This window comes from Acanthopagrus latus, chromosome 19 (genome assembly GCF_904848185.1).
Source record: "Acanthopagrus latus isolate v.2019 chromosome 19, fAcaLat1.1, whole genome shotgun sequence".
In the NCBI taxonomy this organism is placed as follows: domain Eukaryota; kingdom Metazoa; phylum Chordata; class Actinopteri; order Spariformes; family Sparidae; genus Acanthopagrus; species Acanthopagrus latus.
Genome location: NC_051057.1, coordinates 11882363 through 11906858, shown reverse-complemented (window position 1 = coordinate 11906858; position 24496 = coordinate 11882363). Strand labels below are relative to the sequence as shown.

Genomic DNA, 24496 nt, shown 5'->3' with positions numbered 1-24496 from the left:
GTGAAGAATTCCAGCCAACCACGAGCAGGAGCGCGCGGAAGGCGTGGCGTGGCGGTAGGGTGGGAATATGAGCAGCACGAGAGGCGCGCGAGGGGCACAACTGTCAGTGGAGACGACAAACAGCACACGAGCCCTGTGAGCAACTGGTAAGCGCTCACACTCCCTATCTGCTCTCATGCAGCCACAGCTCCGACTTTCTGTCCACTCCTCAGCCTCTCCTTCATGTTTCAGATATCAGTCCGGAGGATGTCAGCGGCGGAAAGCAACAACAACAACAACAACATGTCCCACCAGGCGGCGAACGGCGTTGCGTGCCGGGGCAAGGTGCTCACTGTGGACAACATGAACCCCAGAGTGAAGAAGGTCGAGTACGCGGTTCGTGGCCCAGTTGTCCAGCGAGCGGTGCAGATAGAGAAGGATCTGAGGGAGGTAAGAGTCAAGTGTTGGAGCGCTGATGTGGCACTCATAGGGAGGCATTTGGAGGGGTTATGAAAGCTGTTTTCGAGTCAGCCTCATGGTGTCATGTCTTAATGCGTCGCACCACATTTTGTTGTTTTTTTAGTGATAAGGGTGAAAATGGATAGAGTTAATACAAAAGCCTATTGATTCGACTTAAAGTATAAGTTCATCCAAAAACTAAAGGGAAGTTGGGTTTTGCTGTGATGCTCCAGACATGTTTCCACCTGATCTTCCATCAGCATGAAAGTGAATGGTTAATGACTGAATTTTCATTTTGAGGTGTAGTCATTCTTTAACTTGTAATCTTTCATCTGAAGCCGATTTTTCCGTCCTTTCTTTCAAGCACTTTAGCTTTTTGATGAAAACACTGCAGTGCCACAAATATTAAAAGTGCCTCTGGGTGGATTTTGGCACACACCAGCTACTGTGGACAGTGTGCACAAAAAAAGTCATTTCCTGGCTCTGTTTCCTTAAGATATGTTCAGAAAATCAAGAGAGTGGAAAGAGCAATCGGTAGCCCAGATGTCGAAGATGCTTGCCTTGGACAGTTTCTGCCAACGCAGACAGTATGTCAGCTTTTAAAAGTCCCGGCATGACAGCAGTGGTCTGGATGTTATGTTCCTCTTCTGCACTGCTGCACGTAACAACTCAGATTACATCCTGCTGTACTAATATTGATGTACCGTGCTTTACTAGGAAGGGCAAGTTGTTCAAAGAGGAGTGTCTTTGAAACTGTAATGCAGCCCTCTCTGCAAGCATACAAGACACGTGACTAGCTGGAGGGGAACGTTTTAGTTTGAGTACATTTCACTCTGCCCTGGCCCGAGGAGGTGACTCCAGGATCCAGAGTGGAGGATGTGTATCGTGGAAGGTTATTATGTAAGATGAAGAGGGTACATTCTCTGTCCTCCTTTGTCTCTCTGGGTTTACTGGCCTCCCTCCTCCCCATTGGGGAGAGAGTTCATTGCAAGGAGCTGCAGCTGTGAGGCCCAGCAGCGTCAGAGGCCTTTCTCTGCAAGAAGCAGCCCCAGTTATGCTGAAAGTGCACAAGTTCTCAGTAATGCACTTGTTTTTCCTCTGAACCTAATTTTCAGTGCTTGACTAGAATAACTTCAAAACATTTTCTGCTTCACAAAGGACACGACAATAGTGTGCTGGGTCAACTTTAGTTCCCATTTTATTATTGTATTTATTTGTCCCAGTTTATTTTCACTGATTACGCAATGCAATGGCACGGTGAGTGAAAACAGCTTGAAATGTGAAATCCAGGAGTTTTGTTGGCTGGAGCCCCTCGGTCATCTGCTGCTGCGCTTCCTGTCAGATCCATGACTGGAACACTTTCACTTTTACTCAGCAGATTTTGTGTGTGTGTGTGTGTGTGTGTGTGTGTGTGTGTGTGGTTTGATGATGACCCTTATAAATCCTTACCCACACCTCTGGTACAACAGTGCTTGCACTGCAGTAAGCTAATTTAGGCTTAGATCTCAGCTTCTAGTAAGTCTGCATTGTCCCAGAACAAAAGAGTGGTGACAACAGAGAAACAGTTCAGAGTTCATCAGATCTCATTCCTACTTCATGTTTTATTAACTTCTTCTATTTACAGCGGCTGAAGGATTCAGGATTCTGATATTGTCCCATGCCTACATGCATTATTCCCTGAGAATTTAATGAAAATATAGAAAAAAATCACCCTTATATCTCAATGTTAAATAAGGTGAGGGAAAAAAATCCTAGCTCTGTCTCTTTATCCTGATTGACTCCAAAAGTTAACAACATTTTCTATAAACGAACCAATTAACAAACACATATACATGCGTAAAAAAAAATTTACCTCCCTGGTGGAGACAAGTCTATGCACCCATCCAATTCCATATCATCTGTAATTGGCAAGCAACCCATGTAACTGCATAACTGATCTGAACTGTTACACGGAAGATGGCAGTTTCATAAGACTAAGTGAAATGTGAATTCAGGCCAGGGTCTGTTAAGCCCCTCAGGGTTTCTTGGCCTGGTTCACTGGTCCGGCCTGTGTAATCAGTGCCTGGTGCTGAGCGAGCAGGAGGACGCAGCGCTGAGCCGGGGGAACCGACTGGCTCCACTCTATCCTGGAGAACAGCGGCCTCTTTGTTGCACGAGGACAAGGCGGGGACGAAGACTGAAAAGGAAACGTGCTGCATCCACTTACTTAGGTTTCAAACAGGCCCATATCTGAATTCACGCTGACCCAAAGCACATCTAGTCCTCGCTCTTGAAGTCACACAAGGACACAGAAGTCATGATATGGACTCAGTTGGAAGGAGAGCTCTCCCTTTGCCCTGTGAGGCCTTTTGCCAGGTATTTTATTGTGTATGTAGAACACACTGAATCATGACAGGGATCATGTCAAGTGCAGAGAGAGACCCTTTCTGTTGGTTTAATTCAAATTGCTTGTGTTTTCAGGCTGTTTTAATGAGCACCTTGTCATGATCGCACTCAACTGCAAACACTTGGGGCAGGTTTTAACAAAGAGCTTGTTACATCACCATTATCTTCTGGCAAACGAGTGAAGACTAAACAGGTTTTTTGTCAGGGTATTGTGAAGGGGATCAGGCATAACAAATCTAACAGGGCGAGGCAGTCTAAGTGTTTTTTCTTGGTTTCTGACTTGGGGTTTGCAAAACTAATATTGTTTGCAGTTTCTATATCTGGATTGCAAATGAAAGTCCTGATTTGGATGCGTTTGGTGGAGTAAGGCATCACACGTCATCTGCCACAGCTGGCCACAGTTAGGGGAAACTTACCAGTTTTGTTTTTGACGTTTAGAACTGTATCATTTTCACACCAGCGCGCAGTAAAATCTCATTTGTTTAATGAAGTGGTTTTTGAATGCACCGTCAGAAAGCCTAAAAAAATCCTCACGATTATCACGTTATCTATTTTCTTTAGTGCTGAGCCCTTGTGCGAAGTAGCAGGAGGCGTCTGTTGTCACATTACATCATCTGACAGAGAGCAACAGGTGCAACAGGTGCAACACGTGACCAGCAAACAGACTCACAGACACCAATCCAGAAACTGCAGGTCCAATTAGACCAAAGAGACGAAGATGAAGGACTTGCTGAGTCAGTGACGATGAATAGTGACGTGATGGGGAGGGACATGAAATGGAGAAAAAAAAACAAAAAACAACTTGAGTTTCGTCATGGGTCTGGATTAAGCCAGCCAGGCTCTAGTGAGTCCACGGGCAGAAACTGAGGGGTTTGTGTCTCTGTTAGCCTCAGCAGAAGCAGCAGCGTCTTCCCTGCCCGGGCCAGAGCTTCCTGCTCAATGAGCCAAAACAGGCTCTGTGCCAGGGTCTTTGTAAAACAAATGGCTGCTAATGAGAGAAGATGCATATGTGAGATGAATGCAAGTGTCTGTAGTCTGAGAGTTGAAGCCAGGGTTCCTATGGATACTTGAAGTCTTCGAGGGTTTGTGAATTTGAGAGAAAAACAACTCCTTGAAAACGTTTGAAAAAGTCAAAACTACACAAGTCATTGAAAGTCTGTGGATTTATTGTTGGATTTAAAGTTTTGTTTTTTTTTAAAAGTTATTTTGGTATTTCAGTGTTTCCAAAATGGTATTACTGCCAGCACCACTGTAGCAAAGGGATGCATGTTGTTTTGCATTTTCCCCTGAGTCACAACTACCAACAAAGCACATGATTAAACGTGATTTCATTTATTAATTTTCTCTATATTGGAGATGTGAAAGCTCACAGAAATGGTGCCAGCCTGTCTCCATCTGCAGCCAGTCTTCATTTTCCTTTCACTTCAGTAAAATACAAAATTTAAAGTAAGGTTTTGGGAGCCAATCCAAATGCAGATGGTGTCATTATTCTATAGCCATTACACTGTGCAACCTTCATAATTGTGGTCTGTAAGGATTTAAAGCCTGCTGGCATTAATTATAAAAAAGTTTGTGTTGCAACTGTATTTAACTCTGATCCTTATTTCAGAATATGCCAATTGGGTCCTTGACTTTGAGGGAATTTGGTTTGGAAAGCCCTGAAATGGAATGTTTTAAGAAAGAGGGTGCCGTAATCCTGCGAAACACGGGGTGTGAAAGAATGTACATGCAATGCCTCTGTCAATGAATCTAATATATGACCTGAGAGCTGGCTAAGCCTTTCTCCAGACAGCCAAAACAGTACAAGCCAACAGTGTAGACACACAGAGCCATTGCTTTGGGGCCACACGGCTCTTATACAACATGTTTGTTAGGATATTTGTTGTCTTCCTTGATGATGAAAGAAAGAAAGAGAAACCTGGACATATGAGGGGAACAGGAACTATTCTCACTGTAGAAAGTCCCGAGGGATCTTGACTCATACGTCTCCTTCACACTCACTTGTTGTTACATGTGCAGACAAATCCTGTTTGTTGAGGTCCTGTCATTAACAGGCAAGAGGCAAGATGCAACACAAAGTCACCAGGTTCTCACTTTTTTCCAGGTGTAGAAAATACTCTATTTTCTACACCTGCTCAAGAGAGACTTCACTTCCCAGATTCTAACAGTTCTTTGTCTCTTTGTCTTTTTCAGGGAGTCAAGAAACCTTTCACAGAAGTCATCAAGGCTAACATAGGCGATGCTCACGCCATGGGCCAGAAACCAATCACATTTTTCAGACAGGTAGGACAACTTTTTACATTCTCTCGTCTCAAGTTACTTGAATGCTTGTGTTTAAAAAAGAATGTGGCTGCATGTAGAACATCCAGAACCATGCATGTTGAATGTGTCCAAATGCTTGTTAGTCTGAGATTTGCTGTAAGAATTTGTAATTTTCTCCCGTAGGTCTTGGCTATGTGTAGTTACCCTGAACTCCTGAAAGACAACACGTTTCCAGAGGATGCCAAGCAAAGAGCACGGCGTATTCTCGGGGCCTGCGGAGGCCACAGTATAGGTCAGACAACACCCCCTCGCTCAACCAACCACATTTATTCCCCCTCCTGCCAAAACACAGACAGCATCCACCTCCATTTGTCTACACATTACACATTTATTTGGACAGTCGGTACACTATTTGAACAGAACGTGATCACCTGATCAATGTAGCCCCTTGTGTTTGATTCAGAGTTCATTTCTATGTGTCCAAGGGGCCTACAGCGCCAGCCAGGGCATTGAGTGCATACGTCAGGATGTGGCGCGCTACATAGAGAAGAGAGACGGTGGAATCGCCTCCAACCCTGACAACATCTACCTCTCCACTGGAGCCAGTGATGCCATTGTGGTATGGGTTACTCAAGTTTATATGTTGGATTAATCCATCACAAACTGATCCGCCACAATATTAAAACCACTTAGAGATGAAGTGAATAATATTGATCCTCTCAGTGTAATGTTCTGCTCTATCGACATACTACATACATATAATTGGCCAATAAAGCTGTGCTCTAATCAACTTCTGTTAATCATACACTCAGCTGTACTTTGCACATCAGTGACCTTTGTCACTGTCAACACAGATTTCTCGTTTTACGCAACCTAATCAGACTACCGAATAACTCTAAGATACACTTTACTACTGTACTGTACAAGATACGTGCTGTTGCTTGCTAAGCTCAACTGTAGGATTACTTGCCTACAGTGTAGGTGTGTTCACCAGATCAGATTGATTGTACAGTAGAGCTGCAGCAATGAGTCAATTAATCGTTACATTTATGTTTTGAGCAAAAATGCCAAACATTTGCTGGTTCCAGCATCTTAAATGTGAGGATCTGCTGCTTCATGTTGTCAGTAAATATGAATCTGAGTGAGTTTTGGATTGTTTGTTGGACTAAAGAAGCAATCTGAGGTTGTCTGTTGTGGCTCAGGGTGGTGAGCTTTTTTTTTTTTTTTTTTTTGCATTTTTTAACATTTTGTAGACAAAGTGATTAATCAGTTTATACATACACATTCTCCTCTTTTTTTGTTTATTAGTTTCCACCTTTGAAAAAGCAACATTATGTATGCAAAAGTACAGGGAAAATCTGCACAAATAGTGTCCTCTCCTTCAACAACTTGGGTTAAAACCTTTTAATGACATAAAAACATTTTTGTGACTAACAACAGACATAAATAATTAACGGGCTAGTTAGCATTCTGACAAAATGACCAAAGGGCCAGGATATCCTTAGAAGCCCTCCGTTAAAGCTAGGACTGGGCAACTAAATCAAATATCTTAACAATGTATATATTAATTTTGTTACAATATTTTCAGGATGACTATTGATACGTTTACATAATATTAACACAGGTTGAGCTTTATATCACTTGACAATAATGCAGCCTTTAAAACCAGGAAAAGACAAGACTTATGCCATATCGCAATATAACAATGCTCAGCTATGTTTTCTTCTCTCCCTCCTTCCTAATCCAGACCATCCTTAAATTGCTGGTGCGTGGCGAGGGTCGTGACCGTACGGGTGTGATGATCTCCATCCCCCAGTACCCTCTGTACTCGGCCGCCATCACAGACCTTGGCGCTGTTCAGGTCCACTACTACTTGGACGAGGACAACTGTTGGAGCCTTGATGTCGCAGAGCTCAGGAGAGCCCTCAATGAAGCCAGGCAGCACTGCAACCCCCGCGTCCTCTGCATCATCAATCCCGGAAACCCCACCGGTATGTCTGGTAACATTACTCTCTGTGTGTTACATGAAAGTAGATGAAATGTTGTATTTTTGTATGTGTGTATTTCCTCACCTAGCTTAAATCATCAATCTATGGTTATCCTGTGTGATAGGTCAGGTCCAGAGCAGGCAGTGCATTGAAGATGTGATCCGATTTGTTAAAGAAGAGCATCTTTTCCTCATGGCTGATGAAGTAATGCACCAATGTCTTTTTCTCAATACATATGCGTTTCTCTTTCATTGATTCTCCTGTCTTAAAGAACAAAACTAGTGACTTCAAAGCTCTTGTCTTACTTTGTTTCTTACCTTGTTTGACATTGACGGTTTGTGATGCAAATAGAATGAATAATAATAAGCGTCAAAGTTTTCTGCTGATTATCTAACCACGATTTTTAACAGAGAGATGTCACCACGAACCTTCCCCAGTAGATTATTCACATCAAGACAGTTATTTATGGCATTGCAAGATACATAAATATAATATTTGAATATGAAAATGAGGTACAATCTAGTTAAACTGCTCACATTCTCATATTTTCCCCAAACCAACAACTAAACATTGCATGAAGCCAGGTTTAAAATTATTTTTTTACTTTGTCGACCTTTTAGAGTTGAGAACAAGCAAAGGAATTTTTGGAACTGTATTTGTCATTATATACATGAGAAAAAACTGCCAAAACTCTTTGAAATAATAGATATCACTAAGAGACTTTCCAACTTTACTACTGACTGATCTAATTTAAGGTACAGTATGTAGCAGTTTTGTTTAAAACTTTCAGACTAAGAGCTAATTAATGGCAGCTACAGTTAGCAGAAGTTAGCAGTCATATGCTAACAGGTGACAGGTGGCCAAATGTTGCATGTAACACCTTTCTAAATACTCAAAAATATTTGTAATCTCAAGATTGACCAGTACAGGACAAAATACTGTTTTCACCTGTAGTATCTCCCCTTTAAAATAATCATATACAGTAGATTGACAAAGTAAAGTCAAGAATTTAGCCATCAATTATCCTTGTTGATGACCACTGATTTCTGACACATTTAATACAATTAATTCCTTTTTTTAAATTAACATACAAGTTAACATACTCACCATATTTCATTAGTTTTGCAAAAGTAAAACACAGTACGTCATTCACTTTTCATGACACATAAAGGTTCCCTTTTCAGTCACCTCTGCACATTTACCTTCATTCTTTTGTGTACCGAGTTTAGTTTTAAACTCTAATGAGGCCTTTTTTTTTCCATTTTAAGGTCTATCAGGATAATGTGTACGCAGAGGGCTGTAAGTTTCAGTCCTTTAAGAAGGTGCTGTTTGAGATGGGACCAGAGTACTCGAGTACAGTGGAGATGGCCTCCTTCCACTCCACCTCCAAATGCTACATGGGAGAGTGAGTAACCAGGCAAACAGAGTTCCCTTTGCTGACGTGTATGCACCTGTACTGAGAGTAAACTTTGTGTTTGGCTTCCTCCATTTGCTTTCCTCCTCAGGTGTGGATTCCGCGGCGGTTACATGGAGGTGATTAACATGGACCCTGAGGTGAAGGCCCAGCTCACCAAACTGGTGTCGGTGCGTCTGTGCCCGCCAGTCTCTGGACAGGCTCTCATGGACCTGGTGGTCAACCCCCCACAGCCTGACGAGCCCTCCTACACAACGTTTATGAAGGTCTGAGAAAAACACGCGCCTGCTAGCGCACACCCTGGCAATACACTGAGTGTGTGCAAACGTTGAATTTACTTATGTGAACACTCGCAAACCCTGCACCATATAATCCATGCTTAAAGCCTGTATTGACCTCAAGGGCACCGCGTCGGTTGTGAATAATAAGCTTTTGAATTGTGTAATGTAGTGAATACTACTACAGCACATGTTCAGTTTCTGTGAGAACATGATATAAAATTGAGATGTTTTATGTCAGCTCTTAAAGAGTAGCGAAGAGGTTTGACCTTTACAGACATTGTTATGTACGATGCATGCTGCCGGAAGCCTGTGTCCATCCAGCCCACAGCTAAGTGGAAGCATTATATGGTCAAGGAAGCCATTAGGTTGATGGTCCTTAATGTGCGCTTAGGAAATATAAGTATCCAGCGGGGAGAGATTTGTGTTTGGAGGTGCAGTGCATGTTTCTGCATCAACAGCATCGACTGTATAACCCGTCTGGCCAGAGATTTGATTGGACCAAGGGAGGGTGTCCCTCTGAGCGCTCGTGCTCTGATTGAGATCAATTCTTTAAGATGATGAAAGCCTTATAAAGAGGCAGCCCTGTCTGCTCCGGCTACACATAGAGAGCAGGATCCTTTTGTTCAAGACCTTGTCTATAAGGAGTGTGGACTGGTAGCTAGAGAGATGCCAGTTTTCCTCCATGAGGAAGCCCCCTTTTTCTGACACATACATTAATGCGTGTGTATAGTTTGTTTGTGCATGTGTGTGTATTTCAGGCCTGTGTTTTTTAAATGAAATAACAGTGGAAAATGTTGGCTGGAGGTGAAAAATTTGGGAAATGTTGACTTTGAGTTAATGTAATGTGAATATAACCATTACGTTTTGTGTGAGATCAACAATCTTGTCCTTTACCTTTTGCCTCCCCCTTTCAGGAACGGACAGCGGTGTTAGCAGATTTAGCAGAGAAGGCCAGGCTAACAGAGCAGATCTTAAACACAGTACCCGGTATCACCTGCAACCCAGTGCAGGGGGCCATGTACAGCTTCCCCCGCATCACCTTACCTCAGAAGGCCATCGACAAGGCAAAGGTCTGTGCTTCACACACACACCATCTCTCTGATGATACACTTGGCTGTATGGATGTGTATAAATGAGCATGTGTCCATCCACAGGAGGCAGGCCAGATCCCAGACATGTTCTACTGTATGAAGCTGCTGGAGGAGGAGGGGATCTGCCTGGTGCCAGGTAGTGGCTTCGGCCAGAGAGAGGGAACCTTCCACTTCCGGTACGTAGTCCTACCAACAGCTAGATCCTTACGGTGATTTTTATGACGTTTTGGTCTAAAATTAGTAAAAATGTACATTACTTCTGATTTAGCTACATCTAATAATATCAACCACATTCTTCTTGCCATCTTCTGTCCAGGATGACCATCCTCCCGCCCACCGAGAAGCTGAAGGTTTTGCTGCAGCGGCTCCGCGACTTCCACCTGCGGTTCACACAAGAGTTCTCATAACAACCCCGCCACCTCCGTCTTTGAACCACACCTCAAGATCCAACTCATTCAGTGCCAGTATCTTCAAGTGCCTTTGTGTAAAGGAGACGGCGCCGCAACGTAGCCTCCTGCAGCACACACCTCTCGCTGAATTCACACTAGATGAGATTTTTAATGTTTTGAATCAGAACCATGGATATTTCTATGTCTAGACAGCTAGTCTGTTCCTGCTGATGTGTATGTGATAATGATGATTTTAGGGGCATCCCTCTCCTGCCAAGTTAAGTTTAATTTTAAACACATGTTGGGTCACTACTTGAATAACCTGAATGGTGTAGTAGAGCCCTTTGTGTTACTAATGTTTAAATTGTTCTTAAATGTGATTAAAAACACTTGAACTACTGAAACAGTCGTTCGTTTGCAGCTTTGCAGTAATAAAAAGTCATACGTAAGTGCTGGCCCACAAAGAGGCCATAATTTTTTGTTTTATTTAAAAAGACTTAATCTTCAACAGTGCTTACATGCTTTTAGAAACAGAAGAATCTCTTGGAATGAACAGAAACTAAAAACGATGATTGAACGTTGTAATCATCACAGCAACTCAGTAACACTGTTGTGTTCCTTCGCCTCCTCAGCGTCCTCTAAGACCCGGGCACGTTAAGAGTTCTCAGCTACTCGTCGAGACATTTTCAAAGTTCGTCTCTGTTCTGTGATAGCTTTGTGGCATGCTGTTCAATGAACTTGCTGAGCCCCTCCACTGTTCTGTCACCGCCTTCAAATTTGACGGGGCTCTGCTTGCTGTTGCTCGGGGCGAAGTATATCGTGGGGAAGCCCTCCACCTTGTAGCTGTCGTTTGGCACGTCGTTGGCTGTGGAGTCCATCTTGGCGATCACCAGGTTCTTCTCACCCTTGTACTTCTTGCCCAGAGTCAAATAATCAGGCTCCATTTTTTTACAGTGGCCGCACCAGGGTGCATAAAACTCTATCAGGACGTCCTTCTTGGAATCCATGACGATCTCGTCGAAGGTCTTTCCAACCACAACCTTCACTGGTCCTTTGTTGTTCTTTGGCACTGGCTGGGATTTGATAATGGGTTTGAGCTTTCCTGAGGACATGAGAGAAAGTGAGAAGTGTAAGTTTATTTTAAGAACGACCTTAGAACTACTTAAAACAAGTATTATATTACTAGTATAAAATCTGTGAAATTTACTGTGTCATGGATTTGATCAGACTACAGTGTGTTACAGGCCATACTGTTGTGTAAGGTAATATGAACGATCAGAAGCAGTTTATTTATTCACCACGTACAGAATGTTCTAATGCAAGAGAGGCATTACTGCAACTTATTAGATCAGAAGTTGTGAAGTGCTGCCATCATATGGTGGAAACATTTATCTGCACCCATGCAGCAGACTATGCCAGACCTGGAAATAATGTGATTTGTTTGACACTTTCAAAAGTTAAACTTGGCTTTCAAAAAAAACATTTAAAAGCAGCTTCTAGGACCTTTTTCCCCCTCTGATTGTGGTGATCCCTGTAGACAAAAATGCAACAAGCATCACCAGCTCCTTGTAAAGATCTTAATCTTTACAAGGGAGTGAAAGAAACTTCCTAGCAACTTGTTTTTAATAATAATAATATTCATATGTTTAGAAGATTAATAACCAATATGATGAGCTTTGTTTTTAATGCTCTTGATACTCCTAGAAAAACAGTAAGCCTGAAGCCAGCAGGTTCAGCTGCTCAGTAATGGCAATAATTCTGAACTAAAGCTAAAAGTTATTAAAAGGGTATCGTCATCAATTTTACAGTAAAAACTAAAAAGCTCTAACTAAATCTGACCACCGACAGGCTTTAAGAATAAAGTATATGGAAACAGCTGATGGTCTCGTTTGCAGGTCATGTGGAGGCATCAGTGTAAAATTGAAACTCTTTCATAACCAGTTAGAAGTTCCTTGTAGCAGTGCAAATTACTGAAGCAACACTTGTTTCGAAATTCACATAAGTATCGAAAAAACATCAAAAACTCACCTTTCTTAAAAGCAATGACAAAGTCTCTCAGCACTTCGGAGTCCATTTCCTCCGGCTCCATGGCAAACTTTTTGCCTCCGTCTGCCAGAATTCCCACATTCACTTCCTCTCCGCTCTCGCTGAGGCCCAGGCTCTTCAGCTCGTCAGCGAAGTCCTCCTCATCAGCGATGGCGAAGGTGTACTCTGGGAAGTCCTTTGCCACCTCGAGGACCTTGGACCTCCAGAACTGTGTGGCTAAAATATAAGAAGTTCACATTTGGTTATTTTATGCTCCCACCTCACTCTACTAGATAATAGGCTGTGATGACAACTCCACAGACAACAAATGAGCAAAGGACAACTTTATTACACCAGCACTCATAAGACAGCAAGATCTCAAGTGAACCTAAATGAAAGAAACAAACCTTTCCTGAAGTCGAAGCTGAAGTCTACTCCATAGTACACAACCACCAGGGGTCTTTTGGAGTAGCGTTTGGCATCATTGCTTGGTTTCCTGTGTCCCACCAGAGGAATCGCATGCTTTTTGAAGAACTCCTGCACTTCTGATACTGATGTAGAGTCCTAAATGATAAATACATTGTTTGTTGAGGTCATACGAGAGAAAGAAGAGACCCTTGAAGACAGGCTATACAGCACTTCAAGTGCTCTTCAGGTGAAACCTCTTATAGCTACTGTAGTCTATTTAAAACACTGATACTAGAACTGAAAGACAGCAGTCGTGTATGATTCAGAGTTTCACACCCCATGAAACAAATTCAAATCACAAGCGATAAAACAGACAGTACCTTCACTGCAAGCGTGTGTGACGCTGGCTCGTACTTTGAGCGGAACTTTTCAGGCTGCACGATGACGATCTGACCTGGTGAAGCTTTGAGCAGTTTGGACACTTCAGAGCTAAAGGTGTGACGGAAGGTGAAATCTTCCCTCAGTGCATGACCTGACCGACAGACAGACAGAGAAATGAGTGCTATCCACGCCACATGTCCACTTAAAGAACAGCAGTCTGTGCTCTCATCACACACACTAGAACTTTGGCACTGATGGATAGCAATCTCCATCCAAGTTTCCTCAATGTTAGGACTGTGCTGATACCAGTATCTGAAATGTTACGAGTATGAGAATCTATGAACCGATTAAACAGGTGTAACCTTAAGATTTTTTACTGCACAAGTAACCATTATCCCTAAACACAGAGCAACCTAGAGTACATGTCTGCCCTTGAGTCATCTGTTTGGTGACAGAATTACACCAGGTTGCAAAATGTTTATTTTTTAAAACTACTTCAAGAAAGAAGGTGCAATATATAAGAACTGGCCATGTGTCAAAATCATACTCCAAAGCAAGTAATGAGCAGCATATCACCAGAGTACCTGCTAACTGCCTCTTACTGTACCTGCCATTAGCTAGTTGCTCAATTAGCCATGCAGCTAGAGGTCCAGACTGGGAGCGCAGCAACCAGATGTGTGTGATGACTTCTTGCACAGAGGCTTAAGACCAGGACATTCTGATGCTAGCTGGTTAGCATGCAAACTCTTCTGCAACACAATACATCTAGTTTTCGTGTCACTCGTCTGCTGCACACTCAGTGGTGACATTATTTGCTGAGGAACAGATCCTCCAGCTCATGGTACTCACAGGCCTCAATGTAGATCTCGTAGGCGTCGTCCTGTTCACCAGAGAACACGCCGACTATCACGGCATCGTCGCCGTCCTTGATGATCTCCTGCACCTGTTTTCCTGCCTGAACCTGCTTGGAGGGAGGCCCCGCCTGTTCGCTCATGTAGTCGACAATGCCTGGCAGGAAAGAGAACGAGCAAGAGGTGAAACCAAATCAGCTGGGACGGATGAAAGACAAAATTTGCACACTTGCTTTACACATTTTGCATATATGGGAAAGCAGAGGCAACAGACTCAGAAGGTAAGTGACCTACCGTGCTGCTCTCTGGGCCCGTTGTAGTCGAACACTTTGCCTTTCCTGAAGATCTTGAGGGTGGGATAGCCTGTCACTCCAAAGCGTGAGGCGACCTCATTCTCCACGGTGGCGTCCACCTTGGCCAGAGGAATGGGAGGAGAGCGCTGGCTCAACTGCTTGGCTGCCTTCTCGTACTCTGGAGCCAAACGCTTACAGTGTCCACACCTGAAGGTCGGTCAGGTCACAGGCAAACAAGTAGGAATGTTTGATTAGTATTAGTAGCTGCTGTTAAAAAAAGTTGTTTATTTCTGCATTTGGTCTGCTGACTGACCATGGAGCGTAGAACTCCACCAGGATGATGTCAGCCTCATTAACCGTCTCGTCAAAGTTGTCCTTGGTCAGCACCAGTGTCGCCTCAGGAGGGGGCTTCCAGTCCGGGGCTGCCACCTCTTTCACACGGGCCACAATAGCTACAACAACAACGGGCCATATTAGTCCTAGTTCTTTTAAAAACAAGTCAAACTTGGTTTGAAAGGCACTGAGGGGACTTAAGTGAATGAAATGCTCCTACCCTTCTCTGACCGTTCCCCGTCGTAGTCCACAGGCTCCCCATTCTTCAGGATCTTGATGGTGGGATAGCCCGACACTTCGAACCTGCTCGCCAACTCTGTAGCTACTGTCGCGTCCACTTTGGCCACAGATATAGGAGGGTCACTTTCCTTCAGGGTCTGAGCGATCTTTTCATATTCGGGGGCAAACTGTTTGCAGTGGCCACACCTGAAGAGGATAAAGAAAGAATTACTGACAAGCTTGCAAGGGGATATGGAAAGTAAGAGTAGGAGTAACACAGGTGTGGGAGACAGCTGGGGAGAAAACAGGTGTACCATGGGGCGTAGAACTCAACCAGGACTGTGTCTTTGCCTTCCATGAACGTTTCAAAGTTGCCGTCGGTGAGGACGGACACCCCATTTTCTTCCTTCACTTCTGTGTCATCCTCTTCATCCTCCTCCTCCTCATCGTCACTCTCCTCGTCATCAGTCTCCTCTTTCTCCTCTGCAGCATCTGACAGCAGTGAAGAAAGAGACACAAGCTGAGTCCAGTAGAAAAAAAGCTCATAAAAAGTGTTTTCCCAACACGCTGCTGCTTGTTTCACTCCACGTAGATGAAGGAAACAAAGCAAACAGGTTAGCTTCCCATTTCCTATTTGTAACTAGTGGATATACGTCAATATGCCGAAATGAAAGGATTTAACATAAAGAGGACAAAGTAATGTGAGCCTTGGGATATGTCTAATGTTAGTGTCAACACCCGCAGGTCACACAAACTGCGCATCTGAGCGCGAGCTGCTGTCCTGTTGACATTAGCCAACTTGCCCCCTGTTAGCTAGCGTGCTAACAGAACTAGCAAAACCAACGGTAACTAGCGAGTTTGGGGTAAAAATAACTTTCAGGCAGACGGCACACGAGCTGCTTTTACCCAACAGCCCCCCATTCTGCTGGAGTAAACACGCCAACATGTCAGATAGCCTCAGACTCACCTTCCTCACATCTGCTGACAGTCGCAAAATGTGCAACGCCGAGCAACACAATCAGCAGCAGAGCAACCTTCCTCATTGTCCACACAGGTGATGCGGCCCGCTGAGAGTAACGACGTGCTTCTTCCAAGTAGCCGGCTAATGAACTTAGCTAATAATGCTGATGAATGTCATCAAAATACTGCTGCTCGCACAGACACGCTGTCCGGATCAATACTGACGTGTGGCAGTAAACGCCTTGGGCTCGCGCTTTCATACACACTCCGGCGATCACTTCTGGAGTCACGCCGCCGCCGCCTCCTCCGTCTGGAACTTGTCTGACTTGCCACGTTCCGATTGGTCCTCATCATCCGCTGTCCGCCAATCACGCGTTGCCACTCAATTATACGTTGGCGGACGCTATTGGTTGCTTGTATTTATTGTTTCCCTCCCGGACCTGCACGTTTGAATGTGTGCCAGTGGGTAACAAAGATCGCACAGGCTATAAAAGTTTTATTTTGAGATACACTGCATGAGACAGTCCAGATCTGCACCTTATATGACGCACAAACAGTGCACACTCATCACAATCCAGTCTTTGCAGCCCCAGGTGACAGTGTCAAATATTTAGATAGCAAATAAAGCAATATCTTTCTCTTCTGACAATACCAATACAAGGTTTAATTAAAACACAAATAGAAATTTTAAACAATTACAAATAATGCTTTACAAACTTTGATTTATCACAGCACAAATAAATAAAAAGTACCGTTTGAAGGTTAAGGATCCCATCAGTTTCCCATATTATGCAGGTGTCTCTTAAAGGGTAACTCCACCAATTGTACACATTATGCTTATGCTTAATTGATTTTGATCACTTTTTTGTCCGTAATAGAGTCCCAATAGTGTTACAGGAGTGCAATGCTAGACCAGTGGAGTGCTTTTCAAAACATTGTGCCTACATTACCCACAGTGCAACTTTTAAAGAAAATTGGCCATTAATCAATGAAGAACAAGTTATGAAGTGTCTTTTTATAAAGAAAAAAAACTGTTTGTAGTGTTCCATCCAGAACTGCCTCTCTCTGAAGATCCTACTGTTTATCTGGCTACACTCTCAGGCTCCTCATGGACCAGAACTTCCACCACAACTTCTGAATGAGTGGCCTGACTTTTACTTAAAGAGGAGTTGTCATTTGTTGTAGTCCATTCATCATCCTTCTTCTCCAGAGCGTCTTCTTTCCAATCCTTGATGAGTGATCCACACTCCGTGACAGAGAGGCAGTTTTCTGCACCTGAGTAAGACTGGAGCTCGTCGTCTTTCAGGTTTTCCTCAGCTCTTGTTCGAGGTTGTTGTGAATTATCCAATACCACAACAATGTCTGAAGAGGAATTGTGTCCACTTTGGCGTCTCTTCTGCAGGGATTGAACCGTCTCCAGCTCAAGCTTGGACCTATCATGCAGAGAAATTAAGGAATTTGTACCATTCAGCAATTTATATTGAATATCTTGCTTAAGAATGCTTAAGTAGTTGCACAGTTCTTATTACCGGATCAGGAGAGATGCAGACAGTGTTTTTCCATGACCACTGACATCTGTGAGGTCACTCTTCCTCTCTTCTGTCATCCGTGCTCTGATAAAATCCTGCAGTGGTCACAAAGTCACATTAAAAACACCTTTTGTAAAAAAAAAAAAAAAAAAAAAAAAAAATGTATTGAGTGCAAAAGAAAGTAGTGTTGGCATGTTGGACATGAGGCCGACTCACCTGTGTGTCCAGGTCGGATGGCTCTTCTCTGAGTGAGATGGCGCTGCCGTCATCCTCCCTGTAGCGATGCGCTTTGTGAGGCGGAGTGTGGTGCAGACTGTTCGAGAAGGCGTTGAGTCTGAAGAGGAGTTCATCCACTAAGCTTTCAAACTCCTCAAGGTAATACATCTGAAAAACAAAACAAAAGGCAAGGTCATTAACTTTTATGTAAATAAGCGTATAAAGTATAAGAATCTCAGTTTCATGGCTAATTGACTTGAGATCTGCTGGTTTGAGCCTCTTTCTTCACCTTCCCTTCCACGCGATTATCAGCCCGTGCTTTTCTTCGCTGCCCAGTGAAGTCAGACACCCTCCGTCCTACGTAGCTGACTAATTCTGCTGCGGTGAAGGTGTTTTGCCTGTTTTGAGATCTCTTGGCACGTCTGATCGACGACGACGCCACAACTTTCACCTTTAAGAAAGACAGATGACTGTGAGACACTGATGTAGACTCTGACAAACTGTGAGGAAAAATACTGTGTATGTACCACTGCTGTCCACGCCACAGTGAAGGACAGACAGAGAACTCCGTGGTAAAGGAAATCACTCCAGGAGACGTGGAGGCCTCCGACAGCCCTGGGACTCCAGTGGTGACAGAGCAGAGTCTGGAGGGAGCGGGAAAGTGAGCTGAAGGCCCCGGAGCTTTGTATGAACAGGAGATTCCCCACGCAGGACAGTGCCACCATCAGTATAAGACCTGAAACCTAGGACAGAAGACAGAGACCACTTCAGACTTGACAGGAGGGCAGTACATTATCAAGGCAGCAGACGATCTGACAATCAGGAAGAACCTCACACTGCAGCACACGTGATATGTTGTAAAATGTGTTTTACCATCGGCCAGAAAAGGCTGGAGAGCGAGCGGGTGAGGAGTGTAGCAGAGGCGGCCAACGTCCTGCTGACCCTCAGCACGGTCGCACACTTCACGGTGAGGAGGAAGAGCGTAACGCCACGAAGAGTGCGAACACACTGCGGACACAAAAGACAGCTCAATCCTTCGTCGACCACTGCTGTCATCTTCGAAAGCCTCGCTTGTGCATTTAAAAGAACAGTTCACCCATAAATGAAAATCAACTAATTATCTACTCATCCGATGGAAAGTCAGGTGAATCCATAGTCCACGAAACATTTCTGGAGCCTCACAGCAAAACAGCTTCACAGCATTTTCCTAAACAACTGAAGTAGGTGGGGAATTGCTTTAAGATGTTTAAAAACAGCGGAAGAATAGCTGCAGAAATATTTTGTCGACTATGAGACTTCTACCGCCTTCTCATCAGCCATCATGACCAAATTTTTATTTTGGGGTAAACTCATCCTTTAATAAGGGCACGTTTAAAAAAAAAAACAAAAAAACCCCCCAGTAAACCTTGCATACAGTGTGTCTTCAGGACATGCAGTAAATGTGTTCTCGTAACATTAACTATTAGTTTTCTTCTCTCTCCGCGCCCCCTGCCTTCATTCGCCCCTTCCTTTCTCTCACTTGTTCCCAGGTAGCCAGGACGCCGACATCAACATGTCCTCTGTGATTGTCTCTCTGCAGCAGCTCCGCAACCTCCAAGAGAATGACGGAGTGATAGATGTAATAAACATAGTACACAAGGATCACTGCCAGCAAACTGACCTGTAAAAGAGAGAGAAACGGGCAAATCATAATGAGGAACATTTCTGCCTCTGCCGTGTGCCTTGACCTTCACTACTTCACAGGTTTGTTAGTTTAAGAGCTACAGGTCACTTCGCCCTGTCGACTCGGTCACTGTGATCTTGTTTGCTTTGGTGTGTGGCCGAGTGCTTTTTTCGCTTCGTACGCCGTATGTTTCCAGCGTTCCAAGTCTTTCAGTCTGTTTTTGGAATTATTCATGTTTTTGGCTGTGTGTTTGTGTGATTGTTCACAAACGTGGGAGACTCACTTCCAGCCAGTTGCATGGTTTTCTCCAGTATCCCATCAGCCCTTGCTGCCCTACAGTGTACATTTGATCCCATAGTTGCAGCAGAGACAAGAGAAGGAAGATGAGCTGCGAGGGAGGAAGGAAAACACAAGGAAACTTAAAGGGACAGTTTCACCCCAAAACCACATAACATCACATTTTCCTCTATCTACGTATCATGCATTTAACCATTTAGGTTGCTTTGGTGTGAGTTGTTGAGTTTTGAGGATACCAGCTGCAGAATGTCAAATATAATGGAACAAGACCACACTCACTGGTACTCAAGAGAAGGCAAGCGTCTCTACGGGCATTATGTCAAAATTCAGTAGCTCACACCAAAACAATTTAGATCGATCGATAACACCAGAGATGAGATGAAAAAAAAGAAATGCAGATTTTTGATATTCTCTGCTGTTGATTGGCTTTATGATGCCGTTGGAAGCTTGATTTTTCTGCAGATGAAAGGTGATGTGACAGAGTACCTGACACACCATAACAGCATAGTCCCACAAAGCAGGGGTGCGATACACTCTAACTGACTGGACTTTGGCAGAGGGCAGCAGGATACCAGCGGGGCTCTGCTCAGCGAGCAAGGTCACGCTGGTGAACAAGTTGGGCGCAGGGCTGAACAATGTGAACTGGACCTTCAGGGCCACCGTCCGTCTGCCCAGCCAGCCACCTGAATGCAGGAGCTTCAGTTTGGACGCGGCGTGGGACCTGCAGGAGAGCAGAAGACAAATGAGCGATGGCGGTGTTGCAGACCATTGATCTGTCACCACGGGGATAAAATTTCAAAAAACTCAAATATCATTTCCAACATGCATGTTAATCTGTGCACTTCTCACTTTGTGCGGCTGAGGCCAACTGTAGCACCCGGTCCTAAGTAGCAGCCCAGGTGACCACATGTCTCTGGAGGCGCTGCTGTAGGGATGAAGACGCTGGATTGTGGGTGAGTGGTCACACTCGAGACCTGGGAATAAAAGGCAACTCCTATAGTAAGTGAGACATGATGGTAGCTTTAATAAAAGTACAGTATGAGTCTAAACCTGACACACTCATCAGCGCGCTAATACAATATACTGTATGTGCTTACAGCCCGGGTCCACATTTGAGAAACAGCACTCTCTACAGGGGGAGTTAGTGCAAGACACAGCAGTGAGTGAGAATATCATGTGGCTGATTACTTGTAACCCTTTATTTTACAGGTCCTGAATTGTCATGTTAATAACCAAGCAACATATTTGAAATATCTTCAAAATGACCACACATTACAATAAGAATATGTTGCCATTTTCCAACAGAAAAGCAGAAACTAATTATCGTAGTAACTGGTGGGGATGCTGGTAAAATGAGTAAGTTTAGGTAAGTATAAGTGGGATACTACATGGGAAGATATGTCTCTTTTCGTTACTCACCTGGCCCTGAAATGAACTCGACACCTCCGCCTTCCACAGGATTGGCTCTCCAATCAAGATGTGTGACTGCTGGACGACACCAAAATTACTGAATTATGAAAGAGGTGAAGATGTTTGTTTGGTCCCACGATGACTAAATATATAATGCAATCATTTACATTTTTGTCAGTGGGTTACAGAGACATAATATCATGTTTTCATTGTTTGGTGCCGTGGCTCACCTCAGGTGCAGCTGATGCATTCTTGTACAGAGAATTAAGGAGACTGGTCTGTGCCCACTTCCACCACTCGTTGTGATTTTGTATGGACATAAAGGCATTATCACGGCCTCTGCTGAAAGATAAAACGTGACCTTAATTTGTGTTAACCAGAGAGCAACATGGACACACAGAGAAACAATGTGTGTGTGCAAATGTTACCTTACAAACTGTCTCCTGACAGCTTTGTTGAGGTGGTAATGGTCGGAAAATGAGCTGCCATAATTTATACACAGCATCAGGAGGAGCATGGAGCCACAGACAGACAAATCCCTGGATGACAAGAGAAAGAGATCATTCCTGATACAGCTTTTAACCGTATGCAAGCTGGTGCACACAAATAGACCAGCACACGCAGACATACCTGAGGGTTTTATGGAGGAGTGCCTCTCTTCTTTTCTTCCCACGAGCTACCCTCAGCTCTGCTGCGGTCGGCGGGCACACGAGACGGAGGTACCGGGCTCGCTGACGAGCTCTGAGCAGCTGTCAGTCAGAGACAATAGACTTTTAATAGAACAGAAGAGGGAACAGCAATAGAGAAGAGAGTCTGGTTCTGACCGTTTTGAGGTGTGAACATCTCTCTTGGGAAAAGACAGGCGTCCCGTCTGGTTGAATAGCACCATCGTGTGTCCACAGCTGTGGTGTCTCCATCTCAAAATCTCTTAGAGTGGAGAAACTATGAAAGTCTGCTCTCTTCCCGTACCATAAGGAGACAGTCACTGCCACTGTAATTATCTGCAAAACACAAAGAGCATTTTCTCAATGCAAGAGGCAATTCAAACATATGTTTACAGAATATATTCATATTTATCTGAATTATAGTTTACAAAATGCTGGCGGTAGTTTACCACAGCTGGCTGGATGAGGAAGATGCAAGACATCAGGGAGATGAGAAGAGAGTGTATCCACAGCAGAACTTTGCTGCTGCTGAACCTAACAAACACACACACACACACATAGATTCTGATTATAACACAGGTAGGACAATATTAAGTTCACCTACCTGACATTACAAAATAAAATAAAAATATTCAGTTCTGGCCCTCTAGTACAGAAAACTTTGTGTATCCCGTCTATAAAGCATAATCCACTAGGGCTACAGCTAAAAATATTCTTATCCTTGATTAAAAAGGTACAAAATGCGAGAAAATTGAGAAAAACAGTTGATTCTTTCAATCAGACCAGCTTTATAATTCTCCGTAACCCCTCATCAATGCAGCTTTACAATCACCCATTTCTCACGTATCACCTACCTCATTCCCAGCACAGCAGAGAGCAGCAGGCAGCAGAGGGACAACAGCAGACACAGTGTCCAGGCCATATAGTGACACCACTGAGAGACTGGTCTGAGTCCTCTCCTTTTCAGTCTGTCGGCGATGTGATGACCACTGCTGTGGCTGGGCCACGCTGCCTGGTGATGCCTGCCCTCGTTCCGTTTTCCTTGAGGATCTTCCTTCTTCTGAACTGCCTGACCTCCTTCCCTTGCACCAGACAAAAAAGCCTTCCGGGCTCCATAAAAGCTGCTGCGTTCACTCAAAATGTCAGACTCATTTCCCTCAGGTGCTCGATGGACACTGTTGCCCTCAGTAATCAGCAGGAAATTTTGAAGGGCTCGTCCCGTATTGTCCTCAAGCGCCTCCCTTCTCATGATCACATCTGTTTGGATTACAGGTTCGATATCTGTGTTTTTATCCACTATTGTAGTAGACGCTGAAAGAACATCCATGCCCTGCAACACAAGACGAGGGGTCAGAAAGGGATTCAAACAATGATACAGAGAGAAAGAAAAAGCGAAGATTGATGCTTGTGGTAAAACCTGGTATTTCCTCCTCCAGGTGTCCTGCGCCCACTGCAGACTACTCCAAAAGAGATGTGGCTCAGATGTACTGTCAGAGACTGAAAGGGCATCTGTGAGGACACACAGCAAGGATGGAATGAGGAGAAACAGAAAGGAAGGTGGGTAGACAAAGAAAGAAATCCTTTTTTCCAAAGGCAGGTTTGTTTGCTTTTCTTTTCCACTACAATCCCTGTTTTGTAGTGCAATTATTCAGTAATTGCTGGTTACATTGAAATCCAACTGAAAAAGTAAAAAAAAAAAAAAAAACACCTACTAAGGTACAAACTTCACCTTCAAGTGTGGCCTTTTCAGTCTTCCTGCCCGTCACTTGTCGGACTCCTGACCGTGCCAACTCGACATCGCGCAGTCGAAACAGGAAGGATATAATTCCTGCTGCAGGCAACACTGCCAACACACTTAATACTCCTGCTGTCACGGACACAGCTGATACATCAGTAAAACCCAACTCAAATGGCAACTGCAAGCAAGAGATAAGGAACAACATAATAATAATTGCAAACGTGTTTTGGAGCTGCCCTGATTCGCAACAGGTTTCACAAACCCACCTGATCATCCATCCGTGATACGATGGCTGCGTTGACACATGCGTACCCCAACAGGAGCAACAGGTTCACGCCAAGTCTTTGAGTGTGTGTGAATGAGCGATGGCAGGGGCAGCTGAGCAAAGATATCCAGCTGTGATGGTCGGCCAAGTAGTCCGAAAGCTTGAGACTCAACATCTGCAAGGCGGAGACCCAGGATCACATGGGAGAAGAGATCAAGAGATGATACAGATCATGGTGTTCATATGTCTGTGCGAAAGGTCTACCTCAGCGAAGCCGATTCCCCGAGTGCAAACGCGCAGCCTTCTCTCCACCTGGCCATCGCCTTTGATCACAGCCAACCAGCACCGGCCGACAAAGAGCCACGCACGTCCCCTCACATGCCCCCTGCTCACCTGGAGACAAACACATCATCTTGATGGTGAAAGTGAAAGTCCAAGCACAGAGGAAACAGCACCATTAACACAAAATAGATGGACTTTACCTCAGATACCTCCACTTGGTTTAGGTACCAGTCTGGGGAGGGTCCAGAGTTGTCATGCCAGATGTGGACCCCCCACACTGGGCCCAGGCTGTCTGCTGCACTGTGGTGTCAGAGACAGAGAACACATGGCAGTATCCTATGCTAGAAATTGCATCTTTTAAAGTTCAAAAAACACATTATGCTCATAATCCCGTCCACGTCTTGATCATGTCTTAAATCTACTGCAAGGATAACGCAGTGTTGTATTAAAGTGTAACATTCTGATTATTTTCTGTATAAAAAATGAAAACCTTATTCCTTATCTGTTTGAGGGGAACATTTGGAGCTACTGAATTTTACCTGAATATAAAGGTGTCATGAGAGTTCCTCCGGAACAGAGTGCATCCTGGGACTTGTAGTTCTTTTGTCTGCGAGACCCCATCTTCACCATTCAGCGCTATGTAAACCTGGTAAGACATGTGGCGATGGTTTCAGGAACACATTAATCCTAGATTTTATTGTCTTTTATGAAGA

General features: G+C 44.1%; 3 protein-coding genes across 14 annotated transcripts in view; 1 reads left to right on the top strand and 2 right to left on the bottom strand.

Annotated features, from left to right (window-relative positions):
* si:ch211-217a12.1 (alanine aminotransferase 2-like) lies at nucleotides 1-10652 on the top strand. 3 transcript variants are annotated; one of them, XM_037078648.1, is made up of 12 exons: nucleotides 1-146; nucleotides 232-429; nucleotides 5017-5106; nucleotides 5269-5377; nucleotides 5571-5704; nucleotides 6833-7076; nucleotides 7198-7277; nucleotides 8342-8478; nucleotides 8579-8753; nucleotides 9683-9838; nucleotides 9923-10035; nucleotides 10176-10652. In XM_037078648.1, the coding sequence occupies exons 2-12, from the start codon at nucleotides 247-249 to the stop codon at nucleotides 10264-10266; spliced, it is 1512 nt and encodes a 503-aa protein (XP_036934543.1). In that variant the 5' UTR covers nucleotides 1-146; nucleotides 232-246; the 3' UTR covers nucleotides 10267-10652. The 3 variants fall into 3 exon arrangements, with proteins under 3 accessions (XP_036934543.1, XP_036934544.1, XP_036934542.1); XM_037078649.1 differs by having other exon boundaries at nucleotides 59-146; nucleotides 239-429; XM_037078647.1 differs by lacking the exon at nucleotides 1-146 and having other exon boundaries at nucleotides 223-429.
* Nucleotides 10653-10694: 42 nt separating this feature from the next.
* pdia4 (protein disulfide isomerase family A, member 4) lies at nucleotides 10695-16032 on the bottom strand. Its single transcript, XM_037078646.1, has 10 exons — nucleotides 15726-16032; nucleotides 15073-15250; nucleotides 14760-14965; nucleotides 14520-14658; nucleotides 14208-14413; nucleotides 13912-14070; nucleotides 13062-13213; nucleotides 12681-12837; nucleotides 12277-12510; nucleotides 10695-11350 (listed from the first exon to the last, which is right to left on the bottom strand). The coding sequence occupies exons 1-10, from the start codon at nucleotides 15799-15801 to the stop codon at nucleotides 10935-10937; spliced, it is 1923 nt and encodes a 640-aa protein (XP_036934541.1). The 5' UTR covers nucleotides 15802-16032; the 3' UTR covers nucleotides 10695-10934.
* Nucleotides 16033-16197: 165 nt separating this feature from the next.
* Nucleotides 16198-24496, bottom strand: part of LOC119008397 (polycystic kidney disease 1 like 1) — a 32966-nt gene continuing 24667 nt past the window's right edge. For 4 of the 10 annotated variants that reach the window (XM_037078645.1, XM_037078637.1, XM_037078644.1 and 1 more), the window contains 23 exons: nucleotides 24323-24429; nucleotides 23984-24083; nucleotides 23766-23894; nucleotides 23503-23676; nucleotides 23228-23414; nucleotides 22916-23007; nucleotides 22353-22828; nucleotides 21948-22032; nucleotides 21658-21834; nucleotides 21464-21582; nucleotides 21262-21372; nucleotides 21064-21175; nucleotides 20843-20911; nucleotides 20273-20397; nucleotides 19910-20144; nucleotides 19410-19514; nucleotides 18983-19123; nucleotides 18337-18471; nucleotides 17991-18206; nucleotides 17753-17914; nucleotides 17464-17631; nucleotides 17248-17342; nucleotides 16198-17151 (listed from right to left, as the gene is read on the bottom strand). In XM_037078645.1, coding sequence (XP_036934540.1) covers nucleotides 16800-17151; nucleotides 17248-17342; nucleotides 17464-17631; nucleotides 17753-17914; nucleotides 17991-18206; nucleotides 18337-18471; nucleotides 18983-19123; nucleotides 19410-19514; nucleotides 19910-20144; nucleotides 20273-20397; nucleotides 20843-20911; nucleotides 21064-21175; nucleotides 21262-21372; nucleotides 21464-21582; nucleotides 21658-21834; nucleotides 21948-22032; nucleotides 22353-22828; nucleotides 22916-23007; nucleotides 23228-23414; nucleotides 23503-23676; nucleotides 23766-23894; nucleotides 23984-24083; nucleotides 24323-24429 — 3672 coding nt within the window. In that variant the 3' untranslated portion in view covers nucleotides 16198-16799. Of the gene's footprint in view, nucleotides 17152-17247; nucleotides 17343-17463; nucleotides 17632-17752; nucleotides 17915-17990; nucleotides 18207-18336; nucleotides 18472-18982; nucleotides 19124-19409; nucleotides 19515-19909; nucleotides 20145-20272; nucleotides 20398-20842; nucleotides 20931-21063; nucleotides 21176-21261; nucleotides 21373-21463; nucleotides 21583-21657; nucleotides 21835-21947; nucleotides 22033-22352; nucleotides 22829-22915; nucleotides 23008-23227; nucleotides 23415-23502; nucleotides 23677-23765; nucleotides 23895-23983; nucleotides 24084-24322; nucleotides 24430-24496 lie in introns of those variants that run through there. The other 6 variants (XM_037078642.1, XM_037078639.1, XM_037078640.1 and 3 more) reach the window with 6 other exon arrangements.